This window comes from Rhamphochromis longiceps, linkage group LG11, assembly GCF_057381845.1.
Source record: "Rhamphochromis longiceps isolate RC_006_pf linkage group LG11, R_longiceps_female_GT1.1, whole genome shotgun sequence".
Lineage (NCBI taxonomy): Eukaryota > Metazoa > Chordata > Actinopteri > Cichliformes > Cichlidae > Rhamphochromis > Rhamphochromis longiceps.
In genome coordinates this window covers 29,746,969-29,769,791 of record NC_140567.1, presented here as the reverse complement: position 1 = coordinate 29,769,791, position 22,823 = coordinate 29,746,969, and the positions used below count along the sequence as shown (strand labels likewise).

The 22,823-nt window shown below is 42.0% G+C and overlaps 1 protein-coding gene across 1 annotated transcript in view; it reads left to right on the top strand.

The window, feature by feature from the left end:
* The window catches only part of iglon5 (IgLON family member 5), a 106,501-nt gene that overhangs the window by 79,383 nt on the left and 4,295 nt on the right, over positions 1 to 22,823 (top strand). Inside the window, exons 2-7 of the mRNA XM_085423553.1 lie at positions 5,949 to 6,027; positions 11,022 to 11,254; positions 12,937 to 13,056; positions 18,677 to 18,808; positions 19,043 to 19,163; positions 20,561 to 20,712. Coding sequence (XP_085279679.1) covers positions 5,949 to 6,027; positions 11,022 to 11,254; positions 12,937 to 13,056; positions 18,677 to 18,808; positions 19,043 to 19,163; positions 20,561 to 20,712 — 837 coding nt within the window. The remainder of the gene's footprint in view (positions 1 to 5,948; positions 6,028 to 11,021; positions 11,255 to 12,936; positions 13,057 to 18,676; positions 18,809 to 19,042; positions 19,164 to 20,560; positions 20,713 to 22,823) is intronic.

The window sequence follows — 22,823 nt, the reverse complement described above, 5'->3', positions numbered from 1 at the left end:
GGATCCAGGTGGTTTCTCACTGCTTGCCCATCACTCTCTCTTTGCTCTCCTGTTGCTCTGTCCCTGACAGGTGGTGCTGAGGGTGGAAACAGCCAGGAGGGGAGTCGGGGATTTCATTGATAGGGTGTAGACGGTTTGAATGAGCAGTGAAGTGAAGGAGAAGAGGACAAGGAGGAAGAGGGTAGGAAAGGGGTTAGTGGTTGGGGAGCTCCAAAGAGGTGGACGTGAGGTTGGATTTGGGCCGTCCAGAGTTAATGGGATCAGACGAGGTAGAGAAAGTGATATCGGTGCTGGTTAATGTTTAATCCCCCCATCCCCAACCCCTTGTCTCTTGCCTGCAGTTCCCTGCATCTGATAATCCTTGGGCTGCCTCTCTTCATCATCAAGGTGTCGAAGGGAAGTGCCTCTGTAAATATTTAATTGGCTGCAGCATGCCGGTGTTAATTATGCGGGTGTGTTTTTCCTTTGCTTTGCTCTCTGCCCCAGCATTTCTGACTATGTCCTTGCACTTTTCTCCCCTTTCATATTAATATTTCCCTATTGTTCCCGCTTTTATGGTTACTACTAAGGCCAATACTGGTATTATCACGCAAAACTACTGCTACAAAACGGCTATATCTGCTTCTCTTGATGTAGTTACTGTCAGTACATGCTGTAATTCTGTATTCCACTACAGCTTTTTCTCTTTCTCAGTAACTTTCTTTCACCTCGCCCCGGTTATTAATCTTCAGCTTTCCCCTTCCACCTTGTGCTATACCTCTCTCCTTCTCTTTTCAATTTCAAAACCACAGCAGCCCCCTTTAAAATGGATTATTGTTATGGGTTTCATTATAGCCTCTGCTGTTATCCGTCTTGACGCCAATCATGCTTTCAGAAGTAGCTTTCCCTCCTCTCTGTGTTTATTTGATCGTCAAGGGCAATGCGAAATAGATGAACAGTACAAAGACAGCCTTTCAAGGACTTTGCAGGCTAAAGTTGTACAGCTCAATAGGGCTATACTCATAAGTGTCTGCCAGTAGCAAGTGCAATTACAAACAGGCGCATGTAAAAGTCAAGAGAATACAAATCACATAATAGATGTCTCGTGGGTACTGAGCAAGCAGTCTTGCAATGCTTTTACAGACAAAAAGACACAATGTAGGGGAGCACAGAGACAAAAACACTGGACCACAAGTGGAGGGAATTATGACCAAGTCTACATTATGGGCAGCAACAGATAATGCGTTATCCACAGATGAGCAAAAGAGGTTTCTGCTTCTGCAGGGTGTATAAAAACAGAATTGAGTAGCAATGCAGTAGTATTGTGTAATCCCCTAGGCATCCCCATACAATTTTATTCTCTTAAAATGTCAAATCCAGACTTGAGGCTCAATGCTATGTGCAGACAAAGGCTTAAGGGGGTCATCTGGACAGGATTCAAGGATGCATTTGTGTCTATCCATGTGCATGTATGATTCTGGAGGAAGGAGGTTCCATTTGTGTGCTAAGCAGGTCGTAGCAAGGACGAGAGATACCAGTAGGCATGACAAGACTGTATCTGGCGTTGACAGCAGCGAGCAGGGAAATTCAATATGCCGGTGGCCACACCATCACCAGGGCTGGCTCTGTTCTTTATTATTCATTCTCATCAATGTTTTTCCCCATCCTTGTTTCAGTGTAGTAAAACAAAGTGAAGATAAAATATTTTTGTGTGCGTGTGTATGTTAGGTAAGCTAGGTAGCTGGTCGTTCAAGATTCCCCGTTGGCAAGCACATTCCTTAGCTGGGTGTCAAGATTTCTGAATCATCCAGGTGGGTGCAGTTTATCATCCTATATGCTGAGGGCCCCAGGAGGGAGAAGAGAAAATGGAGGATTTGAGTTAGGGATCAGTAAAGCTGAATGCAACAGAGAAAAGTGACATCTGAAGATTCTGTTTTGGCCATGAAACAGCACAATAGTGTTTCCACACAGGCCTCATTATTGTTTTGTTTGGCCGCGCCTGTTGTGTTTGACCAACGACATTTGAATTAATAGCCTGAAAGGAGTAAACACCATGGTGGGAGACACATGCTGTCATTCAGTAAGATGATGTTTACATTTTGTTTTACACTCAACACTCCCAGTTCACACTGCGGAGCCAGTCTTTTTGTTCCTTCGTCAGAAGCAGGTACTGACTAATTTCCATCAGAAAACATTGTTTTATCAGGTAGTTTAGACACATGTACTGCTGCGTGTAGGACACAAATTCAGATCAGGTAATGCATGTTTGTGTTCATGACTGGATGACTTGGACAGTCATTTCAAAAAAGGAGTACAGTGAACCCAAAGCACATATATTTCTATTTACAAATTAGGGCTGCCAGAAACAATTATTTTGTCAGTGTCACCGATTATTTTTGCGATAAGTCAACTAATCAGATCATGCATCCATGTGCACATGTGAAAACTATAACTTTAATCTGAAAAAAGCCAAACAATAACATTTTTAAGTTATCGAAGTGACCTATATATCATGTTTAACCTGAATAGCAAAGGACCGCGGGGGTTCTGAAAATGATTTGCTAGGAGTCCGGTGTTCTCACCGGCTCTAGTGAGCCTTAATCTTCCAGTCAGCTCGTCTCCAAAAACGTCGGTGCACTTTTGTGATGTCCTGATAAACTGAGCAGATATTTGAAGTTTACACAGCTACATTCTCGCCTGAAAATATCTTAAAAGTTTATTTTGTGACCCAGAAAGAGCAATAAGAGTAATATTAAAACTAAGTAGCTGTCGCAATTGTTGGAAATTGGAATTGGCTGGGCCGCGCTATGAATCCTGGGATAGGTTGGGCCACGAAGGATACACCCAACCCATCCTTCAAATCTGCGGAAAAGGAGGACGCATTTGTTGGAGTCTTCGAATTTGGACAGCCTTCCTCGCGTCACTGTCACGTAATCAGCCTATAAATGCGAAGGATGCAGCCCCTGAATTTGGACACAGCTACGATACCGAGCTCCTTCTTCTTCTTTGGCATTTAACAGCAGCGGGCATCCTTGTAGATGCATTGCTGCCATCTTCTGTTTCAGTCTGTTATTACGCTCTTAAATCCTACTGCTTATTCCTGTGTCCTTCAGGATCTTGTCAGCTATTAAATTAGTCATCAACGATGACATAATAGTGACTAGTCGACTAATCGTGGCAGCCCTATTACACACACACACACACACATATATGTATAGATAGATAGATAGATAGATAGATAGATAGATAGATAGATAGATAGATAGATAGATAGATAGATAGATAGATAGATAGATAGATAGATAGATAGATGCACGTTGACATCATTGTTTAAACCTCTTTTCTTCACCTTTCCTTACAAAGCACCATGTAATTTTGGGCATGTAGCCCATCCCTGTGGACGTGGTTTGTATGCTTTGCCGTCTGTATTTTTATCAACACGGAGTCGTCCACCTGTCAGGCTCATAATATTATGACTGCTTTTTACAGAATGCTTTTCAGGAAAGTGTATGGTCCCCGCACTGCTCCGAGGGCACCTTTGTCTCAGGACAGAAGTGTTTTCTCAAATACAAATGCTGGTCCCGTTGCATTGATGCATTCGAAGTGACAGGGGTCAAAAAGGGTTATACAGTGGTGAGCGTGTGCTTGAGTCAGGTAGATATTATGCTAAATGTTTGTGTAGGTGTGTTCCTCTGTGTCATTTTTTTGACTCCCGTGTGCCTACATGAAGTCACATTTGTATTTTCCTCAGGGAATGCAAAGGGAATCTTTTCTATTTTTGTTGTCACGGTGGCCTCTTTTATCTCGATGGGTTTGGTCCATAGAAGAGCGTGTGGGTGTACTCACAGACTTGCTCGTCTGTGATTTGTCCTGTGATTCACTGTGGGAGAGGAAGTGTGTGGTGAATGTGTTGACCTGGTTATCATGTTTTGCGGCGCTTAGGAGCGCAGGCAGGGTGATACAGGTTTTAGAATGCAAGGTGCCAATCGAGCTGTGAAAATGGGAATTGAGTAGGGAAATGGGAATAGCTCCCTGCTGGTTTGTAACCTTCGCAATGTTGTGTGGAGCATTCAGCGTATGCACACATCTTTTATTCAATCGATGTGGGTGTATGTGTGTGCTGCATGCGTGTCTCTGTGCTTACATTATTTGATAGAGTGCACCTTTTCTCTGCATGTGCGTCTGTAATTGTGTCTGTGGGGTAGCATATTCATGACATGTCACACAACAGAATTGAATTAACCTAAATATAGTCTAGTGGGTAGAGAGTATAGAGCACTTGAAAGGGAACAGCTGAGGGATTGAGCTGAGGACCATCTAAGTCTTAGATGGAAAGCATAAGCACTGCAACGGTGTGCAATATTACTCCAGAGTAAAAACCACAGACAGCTTTTAAACACTGGACATGATGGCTAATGCGCTACGCCCCTCCTTTAAGCTGTTCTGAGAGGAAGGGAGAGATGAAGCCAGTTCTGGGATCCTTGGCCAGCCTAGATAGCGTAGCAGCAGCACCCATTAATGCGATTACAGCTTTTAGTGGGAGATTTTCAGGGCCAGTTTTATTCTGAGACGTCATTAGTTTATCCTCCTTTCTTGTTCCCTGTCGGTGTGTCAGCAGACAAATATACACATTCACATCGAGGAGCAACCTAAACCTAGACACTCTGATTGCTTATACGCAAAATGAGCCGCATATGCACTGGTTCACATGCATGTAGCCAACGCATGACTTAATGAACACACATTCATGATTATAGCCTATATTTGCCATTGTGCAGCCACAGAAGTTATTCCACACTTATATTTACAAAAAGCCAAAGAGAACAGGCACAATTAGTCTTTATTTAAGAGATGATAAATTAGTCTGTAGTGCAGTTAGCACAACTGTCTGCGCTGCAGTTTGAAAACCTTTTGATTAGCGGTCCAAAATGTGCCTTATAATTCAGAAGCCTTTATCATTATTCTTTGTAATCAAAACATGATTTCACAAAGACCCTCCTTTAATTTAAAACTCCCATTTCCCATTTATTTAGTGGTGCACTGCCATTCATTTTGGGTCTCATCTGTTCGAAAATTCTTATACGGCATGCTTAACATGTCGTGGAATTTGTGTGGCTGCCTAACAAACCGTGAGGTTCTTCTTAGCAACTCAGTGCAGCAGGTTCATTTCATAAAGTCACCATTTATTAAACCTCAAGGCTAGACAGCAGCAAAAGCCTATATTGAGGTCATCTTTCAGGTAGTGGGAAGAAAAGATTGTCAGAGACGGAGGGAGGACACAAGCCGCGATATCTAGTGTCATGCTGTGTTTTGGCAGAGTTTAGATGGACAGAGCCAGGCGTCTTACTGGGGAGCGGCTTGCCTCAGTAGGCAATATCACTGCCAGCATATAAGGTCTTTGAGTGCGGTCCAAAAAAGTTTGCGAAATGACTTCAAACTGTTTACTTTTTTTTCTTCGTACCTGAGCGTGTCAGACACTCAGGAAAGCACTCAGGTGCTCTCAGGATTTGTGTCTGTTCTTGTGTCAGTTTGTAATATATGTTTGTGCTACTGCAAGCATGTGCCTGTTTTCTTTGTGTGTGTGTGTATGTGTGTATTGGTAGGCAGGATGAGCATCCCTTCTGTTACCATTGCTGTCCCTTCATTTCACGCTGCGGCAGCGCCGCGTGAATCCTCTTCCCTTTGCTCATTATCAGTGCTGTTCAACGAACGAGCAGCCCACCAGAATGCAGGGTAAAACCAAATCATTATTCAAGTATGGGGGTCAGTGCAGACATTGTGACTCTTTTGTTTAGTATATTTATTACTTTCCCTTCAGAGCAAGCAGGATGCAGGACACATCTCTGGCCTGAATGATTTTGTGAGGTGGTCGATCTTTAAGTATCTTACCTGAGATAGATGAACACTAGCGGAGTGTCTGGTGTTTTTATTGGATGCTGATTGCACTCTTCTCTGATTTTTCTTGGCAGGGTCCAGCGTGCACGGAGCAGAATTCGGGCACCTGCCGGACAACATTACAGTGCTGGAAGGCGAAAGCGTTACTTTGAGGTAACTCTTGATCCTACACCTGCACTGACTGATTACATGAAAAACATGTTTGCCTTCCCACCACCTGTCACACTAGTATAATTGCCAATCCTCTGTCACATAACTTCAATTAGGCATCCTATCCTGTGCCATATCTTCCATCTCTGTTTATTGTAGCTAACTGACTAATATCTGTCAAATGCCACTGGAGTCACCCAGTCCTTCTGAAGTCCAGTCCTGCTCGGTTGGTGGACCCTCACTGCATCCAACCACCACTACCTAGCTGTGAGTGATAAATCAGAAATCACAGCTTTTCTCTGCTTCCAACCAAGCAAAAAAAAAAACCCAGCCAACTTGCTTTTTTTCCTCCTTGCATAGATGTGATCTGGCTTGGCAGTACACTCAGCAGTGCTAGAAAAATAGTGCCCCCCCCCCCCCCCAAAAAAAAAAAAAAAAATTCAAGTCAACATTACTTCCATCACCTTTAAACCTACATATCTCCAACAGCTCTGAGCAAATTCTCAAGTTCCCTTTTCCTTTAAAAGAAGACTGGCCTTCCACAAAGATCAAAGCTATTATTCTGAAGCCAAGTACATTCTGTCAATTTTCATTAACATGAAAATGTCTCTCTAAAAAATTTAAATGAAAAACGCTGGAAACCCCATTCTTTTCAGGAAATTTAACTTTAATGGTTCTATTAATAAATAAAGTAATGTGTATAGGATTGTTTTGACCCCCCCCCCCCTTCCTTCCTTCATACAAGGTCTTTTAAAGTTTTTCTTTAGACACTGGCTACTTTTTTACAGTCCTTGTACTTGAACATTTTCAAAGAAAGGTTTTATTGTTTGTTTGTTTTTAATGTATTTATATATTTATCGTATATTTATTTGTTAAGTCAGTTAATGACCTATGAATCAGTTATCTGTAGAAGAAGAACCTACATCAAGGGATAAGCCAGTATTGTGTCTTTACAGAACAACGTAGAACCAATTTTGAGGCACTTTGTTACTAGCAGCCTGTTGCAAAAACACATAATTTGTTCTCATTTCTTAGTTGAAACTATGAAAAATGCCACAGAAAGCAGAGTTTGACAGGCGTAAAATAGTTTTTTTGCACCAACAAAGTGATTCTCACAGAGCTATTAGCCAAACAATATGACATATCTCAGCCTAGTGTGCAGTGTGTCTTTAAAAAATTAAGGAAACTGGACGAGTAGAGGACAAAAGTGGCAGGCCTAAAATACTATGTGCAGCAGATAACCAGTATCTGAAAGTCATGTCCTTAAGAAATTAGAACAAATTCAGCAAAGACCTGACACAGGACCTGAGAGATGCATTTGGCAAGTGGTTGATCCATCTACTGTTCACTGAAGCCTCATCAAAAATGGTCTCGGTGGAAAGGTGGCTGCCAAAAAGCCATTCTTAAGGAATGGAAACAAGAGGAAAAGGCTGAGAGAGAAACATCTGAGGTGTGCCAAATTACTCAAGAACTGGACTGAAAATAAGTGGCAACAGGTTTGACGCAGTGATAAATCCAGATTGGAAATTTTTGGGTTCAAGTTACTGTTAATATGTACAGAGGAGGTCAGGAGAGAGATACAGCGATGAATGTTGAAAGCCATCACAGTGGATGCTCAGTCATAGTGTGGGGCTACATTTCAGTCAGTGGTGTTGGGTATCATGTCAAAATGATGGAATTATAAACTCAGAAAAATGCCATCAGATTTTGATCAACCATGCAATACCATTGGAAGGCGTTTAATTGGGAGCACCTCCATTTTTGAGGATGATAATAATCATGAACACAGCCAGTGGAGTGAATACCTGGATAAAAAAAACACACACAATGGAACACTATCATTCATGGATTAGACTCCCAAGAGCCCGGACCTTAACATTATATTTCATTTCAAGCAGTATGGGATCATTTTGACACAGTGCAGAACAAAAGACAGCCAACAGCCAAAGAAGAGTTTTGGAAAGTCCTTCGAGAAGCCTGGTGAACTATTCCTGAAGACTAGTTAAAGAACTTACTTGAAAGCTTGCCTAAGATACTTCAGGATGTGTTAAAGGATAAAGGTGGTCATACCAAATATTGGCTTTCAAACTCATTAGAAGTTCATTATACAGTATACTGTATTTCCATTTATATTTTCACGTTTCCCATTGTCTTAAAAACTATAAACAAATGAGGGGTGGCTCAAGAGCTTTGGCTTATTCTAACAGATAACATGCAACACCCGGTGATTGGGTGTGGGTTGCACTGTCACTTCACAGGGTATCTTAGAGAGTTACCCCGTACATGGGGAATAACGAAGTTGAGAGATAGTCTTGACATGATAAAGAACGTTTGGTTATTTTGTAATGTTGGTTCTCGGAAGGAGAGACTGTCCAGCCTCAGGCTGCTTGGAGACACATTCCGATTATACCTGTACTGGTTTCATGTCTGCAGAGCTGTTTTATACGTAAGCTGTGGGTCGTGGCTGGCCTAGCCGGAGTGTCTTAAAGAAGTATCAACTAGCCATGGCCTGGGGGCCGAGGTAATTCCCTGTACATATGGAATATGTAAGGAAGTGGCGAAATAGCCTCTCAATCAGAGAACCAAGGTTTCAAAGTAACCGAATGGTCCCAATGTTAATTAGAGGGTTTAAAAGCTTCGACAGTGGGGCTGTGAAGGCATGTTTCTTTCTGAAATGTGTGTGCAAGTTTAGTCTGTGCCGGTCAGCAAATATCTGTCATACAAAAGACTAAAGAGCTTTATAAATAAACTACATTTTAATGTAAAATCACTTGTGCCCAAGTGGCACAAATACTTGTGTTATGCTTGAGACAATGCTGTTTTGTTGGCTTTGATGCGGGCCATTAAGATGAGGCGCATTTGATGCTATTATGGTGCTCATTTCCTCTGGGCTTGCAGTCCTCTAGCAACATCATCAGTGCAGAAGTGATTAATTTTAAAAATAGATTAATAGAGCGTTTGTACACAGATAATGAATTTTTATGATGTATTCTTTCTCAATTCAAGCACACAATGCACAAACAGAAAACTAAGCATAATTTAGTCTTAATTATTTCTCTTCCTTTATTCCTCTACCTGCTAGGAACACGAACATTCGCACATGTCTTCTAGGGCATTGGTTAATAGCTTTCAGGTTTACCTGTTTTATGGGGTTTTTTCTATTATGGTGCTACCATTGCTGGCCTGGCAAGTGATCTAAGATTTACTTTAGTTAAAATTTATCTAGATCAAGTCAGTTAAACATAAAGACAACAGTTGAAGCTGGGTAAGGACATCTAGTGGCCAAGCCAGGTCAAGCCAAGTCTCACCTTTGGCACCTTACACCTCTTCTGCACCATGCCTCAGAATTTCAGCCGCTTTTACTCAAACATGCCAACAGGCTTACATCAAGACTTAAAGAGTGTGTGTTTTAGACTGTATTTAAAGTTTTCTTCCAGAGAAAAACAATGTAACTAAACTGTAACTAATAATTTACAACCGCTTTTTGTAGTAATGTGTTGCTAACAAGCTGTTTTATTTATAATACCATTAAAAGAGTTTACAGACAAATCCAATAAAAGTACAAGTAAAAGAAGCCTATGGTATTGAATGGAGAAACATAACAAATACAGTTACATAGCCTACAGTTACTTAATGGATTGATGAGTATGATAATGAGGTGACTCATAGGCTATAGCCTTGGCAGTCACAGTCTTTCCACCTAATTGAACAATCAGCGCTCACTATCATTATGAAAACACCAGAAGAGGTACTATTTTAAGAGACTGTTGTTTCTTTTACTAAAACTCAAAGACTGAAGCACACATTCAGCTGTAATGTGCAGGCTGCTCTGGTGGCTCGTCGATGCTTAACACTGTACTAAAAGAGAGGATATGCCTAATATGGTCATCAGGGGCATAACTCTTTGAGCACATAAGTCCCACCCATCTCCTATTTGAACCGTTTGCAAAGGGCAGCCAGTCAGAAGAAATGGGTCTAAAGGGAGGAGAACATGAGCTAAAACAACTCTGTTTACAAGGATGAAGTGAAGGGCAGCAGCCAGAGCAGATAAGTAAGGATCTGTTATAGTCCAGGATTAAACATGTGGAGCTTGAAATGAGCATGTGTTTTATATAGATAGCTATAGATAGATATGTGTGTGTGTGTGTGTGTGTGTGTGTGTGTGTGTGTGTGTGTGTGTGTGTGTGTGTGTGTGTGTGTGTGTGTGTGTGTGTGTGTGTGTGTGTGTGTGTTATTTGTAAATTTACCAGCTTTCACCTACACCAATGAAATATTTCAGCAGGTTTAAATATGTGGGATCAGCCATCCAAGGCAAGTGACAGTGGACAAGAGAGGTGAAGAAGAGAGTGCAGGCAAGGTGAAGTGGGTGGAGACAAATGTCTTGGTGATTTCTGACAGAAGGATAGCGGCAAAAGCGAAAGGTGAGGTTTACAAGCTGGTAGTCAGACCTGCTATGATGTATGGTTTGGAGACGGTGCCACTTACAAAAAGACAGGAGGCCAAGCTGGAGGTGGCAGAGCTGAAGATGTTAAAATTTTTTGTTAAGCGTGACCAGGATGGACAGGGTTAGAAATGGGTACATCAAATGGACAGCTTAGGTTGAGCAGTTTGGAAACAAAGCATCGCAGAAGCAAGGCTGAGATGGTTTGGACATGTGCAGGGAAGAGATAGTGGATGGGACAAACAATCCTGAATATAGAGCTGCCAGACAGGAAAAAAGAGCACGACCACAGAGAAAGTTCGTGGATGTTTTGAAGGAGGACGTGTGGACGGCTGGTGTGATGGAAGAGGATGCTAGGGGTAGGGTGAGATGGATATGATTCGCTGCGGTGACCCCTAAAGAGAGCAGCCGAGAGAAGCAGAAGATATACTGTTTATATTACACTTGTAATATAAACTGGATATGTAAAGCGCTTTGGGGTCCTTAGGGACTAGTAAAGCGCTATATAAATACAGGCCATTTACCATTTACCATTTACTTCCTGTTTTCCCCGCAGATGCCGTATTGACGAGGAGGTGACCCACAAGGCCTGGCTGAACCGCTCTAATATCCTTTTCACGGGGACAGATAAGTGGTCTCTGGATAGGCGTGTGACGCTGGTCAATAGCAACAACAGCGACTTCTCCATTCATATTGACAAGGTGCAAGTAACCGACGAGGGGCCCTACACCTGCACCTTCCAGGCCAATAACAAGCCGCGCATCGTTCATGTCTACCTCATTGTTCAAGGTCAGCAGCTGGGTTCAGTCAGAACAGGAATCTATTATAAGTGGCTGTTTATTGCATCTGGTACTCTTGGATAATTTCTCTAATATATCCAGAGTGCAGATTTGATTGCCAGTGATGCCGCAAAAAAGTATATATTACACCCATGGTACTGTAAACTGCCCTGGATCTGATTAAAAAGTTTAATTAGGCTTTTTGCTATTCATCCAAACATAGTGCTGTCAGGAGGGTGTGATTGAAGTCTGACTTCCATGGAAGCAATTAAGATGGTTTCTATGGCAGTGTGTGTCAGCATTAGTTTTCTGTAAAATCATGATTGAATGTATACCTAAAATCTATGATAGACAACTTAGTCATTAATGTTTATGATGTCTTGGTGTTTAAGGTATTTATATTTATATGAATGTGAAATTACTCGTGTCTTCAAAGCTCAGCTGGCCTGTGTATGTGTGTGTGGCTACAGTGACAGAAGACTAGTGCAGTGACAGATGAGCCCATTTGTTATTTTCATATGGGCTGTTAAGATTACTTGTCTTTATAAACAGAAAGTTAGGCAGATCAGATGGATGAGCCTGTATGTTGAGTAGATGAGGTACACAGGAGGCTGTCCAAGTGCCTGACTAAATAACTGACAGTACTGGACCTCGACTGGAGCTCAGTCATCAAGTCAGCAGCTAAGTGAGTGAGTGTGTGACTGATCCTTAGTGACATGATGTATCGATGCAGGACTGCCTGGAGGATGGATCTAAGGCCTTTTCCCCCTGCATGTGTCAGATTGTATGCATATTTTGGGGCTACGGAGTGCAAAATGTAGCCATACATCACCGGCAGATTGAGACCAAAAACTTTTAATAGGATATATTAGGTTAAAAATTACAGGGATAAAAACACGAGGTCTGGCTCAAAGCTCACAGGTGGCAGAGACAATGTCATCTGCTTTGCTGGAGATTTCACATCACACTGCAGCCAAGTAACACTCTTGTCTGCAGGGTCCAAAGCTTGGCACAGATGACCATATATACCCAATTAAATGCTCAATTCCAAGTCGCCCACATTTCCCACCCTTGCTTGATAACACACAAAATAATTACACCCTCAAGTCAGTGTATCAAGCAGGAGCAGCTTTACCACCACTCCAATCTGTACTTTATTGCTGCAAGTATTCAGCTCCAGCAAGATAGAGAAAAGTATCTTCGGTAGATGTCTCACAAAAAAGCAATCTCAGAGCCAGGCTCATTAAAAACAATGATAATGGGCTATTTAAATTCAAGGGCCACCTCGTTATCAAACTAACTACATGCACAGCATCCCCAACACTTTGAGTTAGGGCCAAAATGGTTTTCAGGGGTGGTCATACTCACTGAAACAGTAGAAGTAAAAATTCCTCCAATACCACTTTTGCAAGTGCCCTTTCTTTTTCAAGACAAAACTAGAGTCAGTGTCAAGAGAGGGAAATGGTAATATCCATTTGCAGGAATTTAGGATTGCTGCAATGGAATGAAGGAAGAATATTGTTGCACAGTTCAGTAAACACTCAAGCATAGATCATTAATCAGCGGATTGTGTGTCTGTCTAAGCTGCAGAGATTTGCATCATATGTTAAACACCTTAATAGGATGTAAAGCTGTACCTTATCAATAATGTATTTCGAGGTCATATTTTAATGGTGCGATCCTGTTTTTCAGTGCCAGCCAGAATCGTCAACATCTCAAAAAATGTGTCAGTGAACGAGGGAGAGAATGTAAACCTCTATTGTCTGGCAGTCGGCCGGCCTGAGCCCACTGTCACCTGGAAAGAACAGAAATGTAAGCTACCCCTTCGTGCTTGCTTGCCTTAACATACAGAGATCTAATGTTCACAGCTTCACCTTTATCTCCCTGCCTTTACATTCATCCCTGACACTCATTCGCCTGTTAAAGCCTTTTTTTTCTCCCAGCCTATAAGCTTATCAGCATTCAGCTCATGTTCACGTCTTTATCCCTGGCTTCTGTGTCATCATTCTTAAACCCAGCTGTTTAGTTTGTCCCCATCTTAAATTCATACTCCCGCATTTCCCCATGTCCCAATGTTTTGTCCCAAATAACCACACATTATACGTAATTATCCCCACCGCGCCGCCCGTAATCATCAGCATCTGTCTTCATCCACCTTGTCAACCAGCATCGTGATGCCAACAGCCACTTTTGGCACCAAATCAGCTATTTTAAACCTCTTCTGGTGTGAGGAACTGGAGCTTGTTCAGGGTGGTCAGGAAGCGCATCTTGATAGATGAAGTCAGTCAGTCCATTTGATCTAATCAGCGCAGCATTATTCCATGTTAGCTCTCGTTTTCGTCATCGCCGATGTCCAAAGTCAAGCAAATAACCTTTATCTGGTCTCTAGAGATTGAAGAGTTCACTTTTTGGTCTTTTACTTTTTTGCCAAAATTGCAATTTGTAGTTTCTGTCTCATCTGTTTGACACATAAAGAAAATTGCTATGTACTGAATATATCACTGTGCTATGACTCAGAGTTTCAGCTGTTTGTTTTCAGAGAAAAGGTTGAGATGTTAATTTATTTTCTTGCTGTTTCTGTGTTGTGGGATAAACTGGAAGCTTAAGAGCTCTGTGACAATGGGTGAATTATCAGAATTGAACTTTCTTGTTTATAATATCAGCATGTGTGCTAGAAAGTTTCATAATATCCTTTGCAACTGACAGATGAATATAATAGGAAGCTGCGAAGCAATAAGGATCATTATTTTACAGTTTTTCATTTTTTATTGTTGGTTTCAGCACTTTTTTGCAGACTTTTTTTTCACACAACAGAATTGGCTAACTTGTAGCCTGACTACAGCTGTAGCAACACAGATCAAATGCAGTAGCAAGCAGCAGTAATAAATAGGTCAGTGTGAACAACTACTGAACACGATGTAATTATACTGCCGATAAATGCACAACCTACTGTAGTGCTGCACTTACAGACAGCTTTGGGCTTACTCAGAGGCCTGTTCCTTCTCTCTTTCTGTTTGTGACTGGGTTATCATGCTGTGAACAGTATGTCCTTCACTGTACAGTTAGTGCTTATGAACCTACACAGTACACTACAGTACCTCAGGGAGGGACAAACCCAGGAGTGATCACACACACCCACAGACACACAAAATATAGAGGAGAAAAGGAAAGCATGCATGAATGCACACCTGCAGCAAACACGCACACAACCTCACATCACAAACTCTGTGCAGTTGTCCTCTCTTGAAAGTCCACAGCATTTCTCCTCTCTCAGCAATAATCCTCCCTCTCTAACCACCTCACCAACTCAAACTGCTTCCCCACCCCCCTATAACCCCTCTGCTTGCAGAGAAAGAGATAGGGCCCACATTGCTATTCCGTAGGAGTCTCTGCAACCAAGCCATCAGTTGCAGAGGACCAGGGGTGGTAGAGAAAGGAGGGGGGTCGAGCCCAAAGAAACAGCAAGAAGCTGCCGGCCATCTGTCCCCATTACTCAGAGACTGCATAGAGAAACTGCAGGGAGGGGCAGTGAGAAGAGGAGTTGAAAGTTGAGCAGAAAATGCGTATGCAGTACACCAAGACGTGGTAGAATAGGAGGAGGAGAACCACCTGAAAGGTGAGGGGGATGAGGGGGATATGCTAAAAGTCTTTGACCCCTTTGCGTCCCGTCTGCAGCTACCAGACTCCTTATTCACATACAGATAGTAATACCGCTCGGCGCTGTTATTTGCAGCCGCCGTCTCCTTCATCTTCACCAGAAGCACAGATACAATCTTTTGCACCCATTCACTCTCTCTGGCATCCATCAGTTGACCCACACAGAGGCATACAGGCATTTTGTCTTATCCAGTTAAATACACCAGCACAGCCCAGGCTTATCATTTGACGTACCATCCATTAAATCCTGCAGTAACACAGTCTTAGAATAGATGCTTATGGCTGTGGAAGGAAGGTGATATTCTTTTGGTGCCAACTAAAACTCTCGGACAGGATGATAAGTATAATTGTTGCGTATGCTTATAGAATATATAAATAGGTTAGTTACAGTTGATGGCAGTAGATTGGGCTTTGATATTTCTGGTAGGTGTTCTATGGGCTGGGATGCTAAACTCAACAGCAGTGCCGTCATAATTAAAATATGGTTTGTTTGGCTCCAATTCAGTTCGAAGGCTGGCAACAGGAAGGCGGTAAGCAGAGGGAAACAAATCCAAATGGGCGACAGGCTTAAACACTATATGGGTACAATAAAGGATAGATGACTAGATGATAGATGACTGTCAGATGACCTGTGTATGTTGGCAAGAACACTGAATACTGAGTACAATTTATCATGCACATGTAATTTGGGAATAAGGAGCATGTGTGCAGGTGGGTGGGGAAATTAGGTAACTGGAAAGGAGGAAAGAAGTCTGATGGCTTCCAGTCAACAGGTGGTCAAACAGTGTTCCCAGAAGCACCTTTATTTTTTCAACTGTGAAGTGTTTCCACTAAGCATATATGTCGGACACTGTGCTTTCATAAACAAATGTTTATGGATTTGTGTTAACGTGCAAGACTTGGACTGCGTTATATCTTGATTTAACAATCTCTTAATCTATTTCCTCAAATCATAATACTTTCCCAGCTATGAGCACATTTGTTCATTCTAAACACAGTAAAACTTTAAAAAATTGCTTCCAAATATTTAATGAGTCCCCCAAAAGACCTGGGAACTGTGAAATGTAGCAAATGTTAATAGGTTGTCCTTTGTTTTTACATCCCACGATCAAAAAGGAGCTTGAAATTTAAGTCCATTGCTGATCAAGCAACATTTTGCAGATCCAAAGTGCAGGAAAAAACATGGGAAAAACAATTTGAAGTGTTCTTGAGGAATTTTAGTCATACACGTGTAAAGCACTGGGGAGCACTGGCCTTGAAATTCTACTGTATCATTTAGATCAATTGACACACATTACAGCTGCTATATGCTACCAGAATGACTGGTTTTATCATTTGTTAGACTGCCCACCCATCTCTGTTTTAACCTCACATCAGACCACTCTGCCTTGACTGTAGTTTTTGTAATGGAAATGGATAAGAGGAGCCGAGAAATCAAGTGCCCTGGTAGTCTAGTCAAGCTCAAAGTGCTGCCGGGGAAATAGAGCACGGTTTCACTGTTGCGGGCCAGAACTCTTGATCCTTTTCCCCCCTCTTATTCACAAACCCTGTCTCTTCCAAGGTGCAATCCAACTATCTCTGGTGGTCAGGAGTCAGGCTCCTTCAAAAGCCATAAGTGGTTCATGGAGCTGTATTTTACAGACCATTGTGGGAGTGCCAAGGGCCGGCTCCGCTCAGATATGATCTCCCACCAAAGTGGAGAGAGGTGTGCAATGCAGGTCCAGAGATCTCAGGGGATGGAGAGGGAGGGGAATAAAGGGGGAGTGCAAGGACTGCTTTGCGATATTACATCATACATAGATGCTATGGATGAAAAGTCCATGAAAAAAACCTAATATCAAATAACCAACCTGACATCTGTCACTGTTTCTCTCGTTATGTTGCCATTTCTCTCCTTTTTTCTTTATCTGTACATCTGTGTATCTCTTTCAGTCTCTTACACGGTATCGCTGTCAAATTACCACACTCTGTGTCTGTAATTCTCAATTTATAACTCGATTGCTCTCGGGGTTTTTTATTCTTTGCTTTGTCCTTTTGATTTCTTTCGTCACCTGTAACAGCCTCGTGTGTAATTTCTCCAGTGTTAGTTGTCTGATTCTATCTCTTCTCCTTCTTCCCTCTACGCTGCCACGGCTCCCTCCTCCTTGCAAAGCTGGGTGCTCTGCCTGCTTGACAGAGATGTCACAAGAGAGCAATATTTATTAGACTAATCGAATGAGTGAATAACATCTCACCCACCCCACCCCATCAACCACGGCTCACCCGGGTGGCACAAGCAGCCATCACGGCGGTTGTCGCTCGCTGCTCAGCCTCTGCTGCAGCAGCTGCAAATAATCGTCTCCAGCTCAGTAGCCGCACTAATAATCCTCCAGTATAATCTTCAATTAGAACCGCCACGCTAATCTCTGACAGGAATAATCGTGGCGTTTAGCGTCTTTTTTATGTGTGCGTGTTTGCGTTGGTGTTCCTCTCAAACGTACTCAGGAGCTGTTTGTGTGTTTGTTAAGGGAAGTAAAGGTCTGCTGATTGACAATGACTTGGTTTGTGTGTTTTGGGAACTGGGTGGGGGCTTTGAAAGGGGAAAGTGTGCAGCAATTTAAGAGCTGGATTTCCTTGTTAGTGGTGAGATTATATATTATGTTGTGTTCCACAGTCTGACTTCTTTAATGGGGTAAAGGCAAAAAAAAAAAGGCCTAATGGTTTCGGAGGCTGCGAGACAGCTGGCTGCTGTGCTTACAGGAGGAGGGGGTGCACGCTCGCTATCATTCTTCTTCTCCTTGCACTCTTTCTCCCTCGCTCTCTTTTCCACTGTCGAACCAATAACACCCACAGCATCCATTCCCTCACATGAAGGAGCAATAACTTGTAGCCTGTCCCCTCGACTCTCCTCTCTGAAGAGATTCTGTGGCTGTTTTGTCGCCCAAGGAAAAAGACTGAAAGTGTGAGACTGACTAATTTGTTTTTTTGTTCACCTGGGAGTTTGTCAACATCAAATAACCGCCAAATATTCTTGCTCGCCGCGTAATGTGGTGAATGAGCAGTCCCCCCCCCCCCCCTCCCAGTGTGTCCAACGCTTAGAAAGCAAAGCTTACAATTTCCCCCGACAGTATAAAAGTAGTAAAAGAGTCACTGCTGTCACATTGTGTTTACTTACTTTGCATGTGCGAAAACATCAACTGAAGAAATGAGCATTTGGGCCAGGAGATAAAAATTGAATTATAATATTTTTTTCGTAATTATACACACCTTAATGCTCATAATAAGTATCATCATGCACTGTATTGTTGCATTGTTAACTATTTGAGGTTTTTCTATAATCCAAATTAATATTTCTAAATTGCGATAAACAATAAATACATGAGGAAGTTGCCATTTGAGTATTGATAATAAAAGAATGGACATTCAGCTGTTCCTTTATTTGCCATGGGGTCAGATTTCACACCAGGTGCCCTTCCTGATACAGACCTCCCATTTATCCAAGCTCGGGCCGAGCGCTTGGTTTTGACCCCCTGAGGCTGTTTTTGTGTCTCATCTTGGTCTCAAACTGTGAGTCTTTCACATGTAGGGCGAATGTGTTAACCACAACTTAAGTAGTAACCAAGGTCAGCCCAACGTCACTTCTTGTAAATGTTCTTGAATAATGCATTATATGTTGTCATCTAATATGTGCATCTTGGCCTCTCAAATGACATTAGCCTCAGCTAAAAAAGCTTAAATCAGTTGCCTGCATCACCTTGCATATGATTTTTAGTGACCTTTGACTTCTACCTAATAGATGGGACATTGCGTGAGGGGGAGTTCCTGGAGATCACAGAGATCACAAGGCAGCAGGCGCAGGACTACGAATGTATCACCAACAATGGTGTGGCCCCTCCAGACCAGCGTAAGGTCATAGTCACAGTCAACTGTAAGTATCCCACCTGTGCGCTGCACAAAATGAACTCCATGTCCACAGTGATGTATTAATAATATATGTTAATGATTTAGATGCTTTATTATGTATACATTTTAAATTTGTTCTCTGCAGGTGCTTTTTAACCTTGTGGCTAGACCTGCCTTTTTGGTTGAAGTGAAGCTAAATGTATACACATTACTCATTCCAGTCTCTCTGTTTGTGTTTTCTCCTATCCTTCTCTACCAGACCCTCCCATGATCACAGACATGAAAAACATGCCAGCCCATTTGGGGAAGACAGCCATCTTGCGCTGTGAAGCCATGGCAGTCCCGCCGGCCTCCTTTGAGTGGTACAGGGATGATCATAGGTGAGAACACTGTCAATTTAGGTGCCAATTTGTCTGCTATGAAGCCTCCTGAATCTTTCAGTTATAACATTTGGTACTGTTCTACTTACACGGAATAGGCAGACTGGGCGAAGATCACGTATACGCTGGTTGAGGCAGGTGTACCTGTTTGAAGCCTGATATTTGCTCGCCAAATCAGCATTCCATTTAATATCACAGTGAATTACAGGTGCGCCCTGCTTATCAAGCTAGAAAGACATCGCTAGCGTTGGCTGCAAATGCCTGAGGGGAACTTCAGCTCTCATGCAGATTTAGTCATGTCCTGTTTCACAACCTAAACCCACACACGAGTGGGTAAACTCATGGTTGCTCATCTCCATCTTTTACATACGATCTATGATCCACATTTAAAATATCCTTTTTTATATATATATACATGAGTTGAAGCTTTATAGAAAATGCTTTTCCTCAAGGGGTTATGTTAAGCAAACAACTTGCAGGTGTCATTAACTCGTGTTTTTGTTTTGTGGCATTGATTTGATTGGTTGACAACTCAGTGCAGCGCCACAAAAGTAACAGTTTGTCTGGTTAGAGGGAGTAATTATAAGCCACAGCCAAACCACTGTTTTTTTTTAACCATCTGTCGATAAACAGTAACAAAAAAAAAAAATGCAATAATTAAAATGTGACTTGAGGATTATTAAAATCCATCCAGTGCGCAGCAGGTTAGAGAAGAGGGGGGAGAAAGAAAACAGATTTAGCCATTTAAAACTCAATAATGTATTCATCTTCTTTTGCATTTTTGTTTTAAAACCCCCAGAATAAGGAAACATTATTCATAAAATTTGGGTAATTTTGTGTCTTCATTCTCATAAGAGAATGGTTCAAATTGAACATTTTCAGACAGAGAATTCATTTTTCAGCCATGTACTGTAGATGTGGTTTTGGCTGCTGCTGATGTACCTAACCTCTGGCATTAGTATATATCTGAGATAATCATGTATATATTGCCATCTCCGGAGAAATATTAGCTTGTTGGCAACATATTTCCTCTATATTACAGACACATAAACTGCCCCTCCAAGTTTGTAAAAGGTCCCAGAGAGCGTAGAGGAGTCAGGGTGATTTGGCATCAGGCGAAGCACGACACAGAAGTACTTAGACAAGGCTTTGCTAGCCAGAGAGAGTTGTTAATAGAGTATAATAGGCCCCAATAGGAGGTATCAGTTATTTATGGGCTGAGACTACAAGGTGAGACAGAACATAGAGATGAGGGCTATTTTGCACGTTCGTCTCTCTGAGCAAAAAGTTTCTTGTTCACACTGACTCGAGTGTGATGTTATTTTCTGTCACCAATTTTCTTGTCTTTCCTTTCTACTTTCTCCCTTTGCTTTTGTTACTGCACGATGGCTACCCAGGCCGGTAGAGAGTGACAACACCCTAAGGATCAAAAATGAGAAGACACGCTCGCTGTTGCTATTCACCAATGTGACAGAGAAACATTTTGGCAACTACACCTGCTTTGCCTCAAACCGTCTGGGGGCTTCCAACGCCAGTATGCTGCTGTTTAGTAAGTTATCACACACGACTAACTAAACGCAGGGGCTTCAGCACACAGCAGGGTATATGTATGCAAAGAGATTTCAAAAATACACTTACGTTTGACATCAATCATCGTGCAAGACTTGAAACACGCATGACCCACTACCACAAAATTATATGCAATGACATACTGTTCTTCCCTCTTCGCCCACTCTGTTTATGCTCTGCACACAGCACAGCATTTTCACAGCCTCTTCCTGCCTCCTTCTTCCCATTTTCGTTATTCTCCGCCCCATTAAAGCTTTGCTTGCGTATATTACCATCTCTCTTCCCCGAGTTCCTTCAAACTCTCCGTCTCTCGTCCATACACATTCCCGTCTGCACGCACACACACAGACTGTCGCTCGACTCTGTCCCGTTACCCAAGAAGTTGTCATTTCTCTCGGAGCCCAATTCACATTAACCGTCCCCAATGAGCGATTTCCTACCCCTCCATTTCCCGACACCCCCCACCCCCCCCCTTTGGTGCATTCAGCATTACCATCTTAAGTGAGTCCTTCATCTATCCCCTTTCTTCTTTCATTCCCGTGCCCATTATCTCGGCCAGTCTCCCTTCAATGACTCACTCCTCCGTCAGACCCATATATCTTCCTGCTCTCTTTTTCCACCACCGCTGCCACTTCTGTCAGCCTATCTCTCCATCATCTGTCCTTCTGCCTCCTTTTTCCTTCCTAATCTCCTCCTGCCATCATTAGAACACAACAAACTCCTTTCTGTTCTGGACCGGGCACAGAAAATCGCAGCATAATCGGATACCTTTGTGGCATTTCTATTCATACCCTGTCCCTCACTGTCATTGCCTTCCCTGACTTTCTTTCCCTGCTTTCATACAGATTGTTTCAGCATTTAAAGGTGCCACATGCAGCATTTTAACATCAACAACCACTATCACATCAAAATTGGCATATTATCATAATTACCCCCTACCAATGAGTCCATTACTGAGACCATTGGCAGTCTGTACTAGGTTTCACTTCACACTGATACTTTATAAGCCACCAGGTTAGATTTTTGAAACCTAGTAGACTACATAAAAGCACAAGAGTGGGTTAATTAAGGGTTCTTACAGTTGCCCATTCAAGCATTATGCAATGCCTTACTGCAAGTACCATATTCTTGATGGTATGCTGAGTTACATTGAATAAGCTGCTGTATTAACTTTTATTCATGACTGTTCCTCTTTAATAAGGTTATGCTGTATCTATAGTGGTTCAGCGTGTAAGCTCCATAGATCCATCTCTAAAATAGGACTACACATCCCATCTCAGGCCCACCTTATCATAAACAACACATGTGCCTAGCAGCACTGAGGTGATACCTGTGGATGGAATCTGACTAAATTATAAATCAAAACACACCCTGGAGGACCAACAACAGAATTCCTGCTTAGCCTGTCCCTGTACTATTAATCCAGTTTTAGGTTATCACTCCAGCATTTAATGGCTTTGCAACTTCAGATGAACCACTTTAACTTTCTTAAGTTTCACAATAGCCTTTTTTCCCCTTGCTTTTAACACACAGGTGTAAAAATGAATAATTTATCTGGGTCACACGTTGTGTGGGTTTCCAGCGCCAGCAGTGTTGCACTGTTTCGCTGTTTGACAGGCTAAATGGAGTGAAGCGTGATGAATGTTATTTACATTTAATATGTCAACCCTGAACATGTTTCATGCAAGCTTTTCATGGGTTGTAACTTGACACTGAGTATATTTGTGTCGCTAAATTAAGAAATGTAATGATTTAGACCTCATGGTGAATCTTTGGATATGTCAAACTGGTAATATTAATAATTGCTAAATTTCATTTCAAATGCCCCTTTCATTATGAATGTTATGACATGTCAGAATCAGACGAAACATGCATCCATTTCTGGCTTTTCAGTGTCATTTGAATATATTAAATGTTGGTTTAATAGCGTTACTTTCTTTTAAAATTAACCCACCCCTTATCTTTTGATAAGGTGCAGTGATTTACTGAAACATGCAAATATAAATGTGAATACAGTATATAAGGCACGAACTACATTGTTAGAGTAAAATTGTAACAACCTTGAAAGTCAGTATTTGGTAAAACCACCTT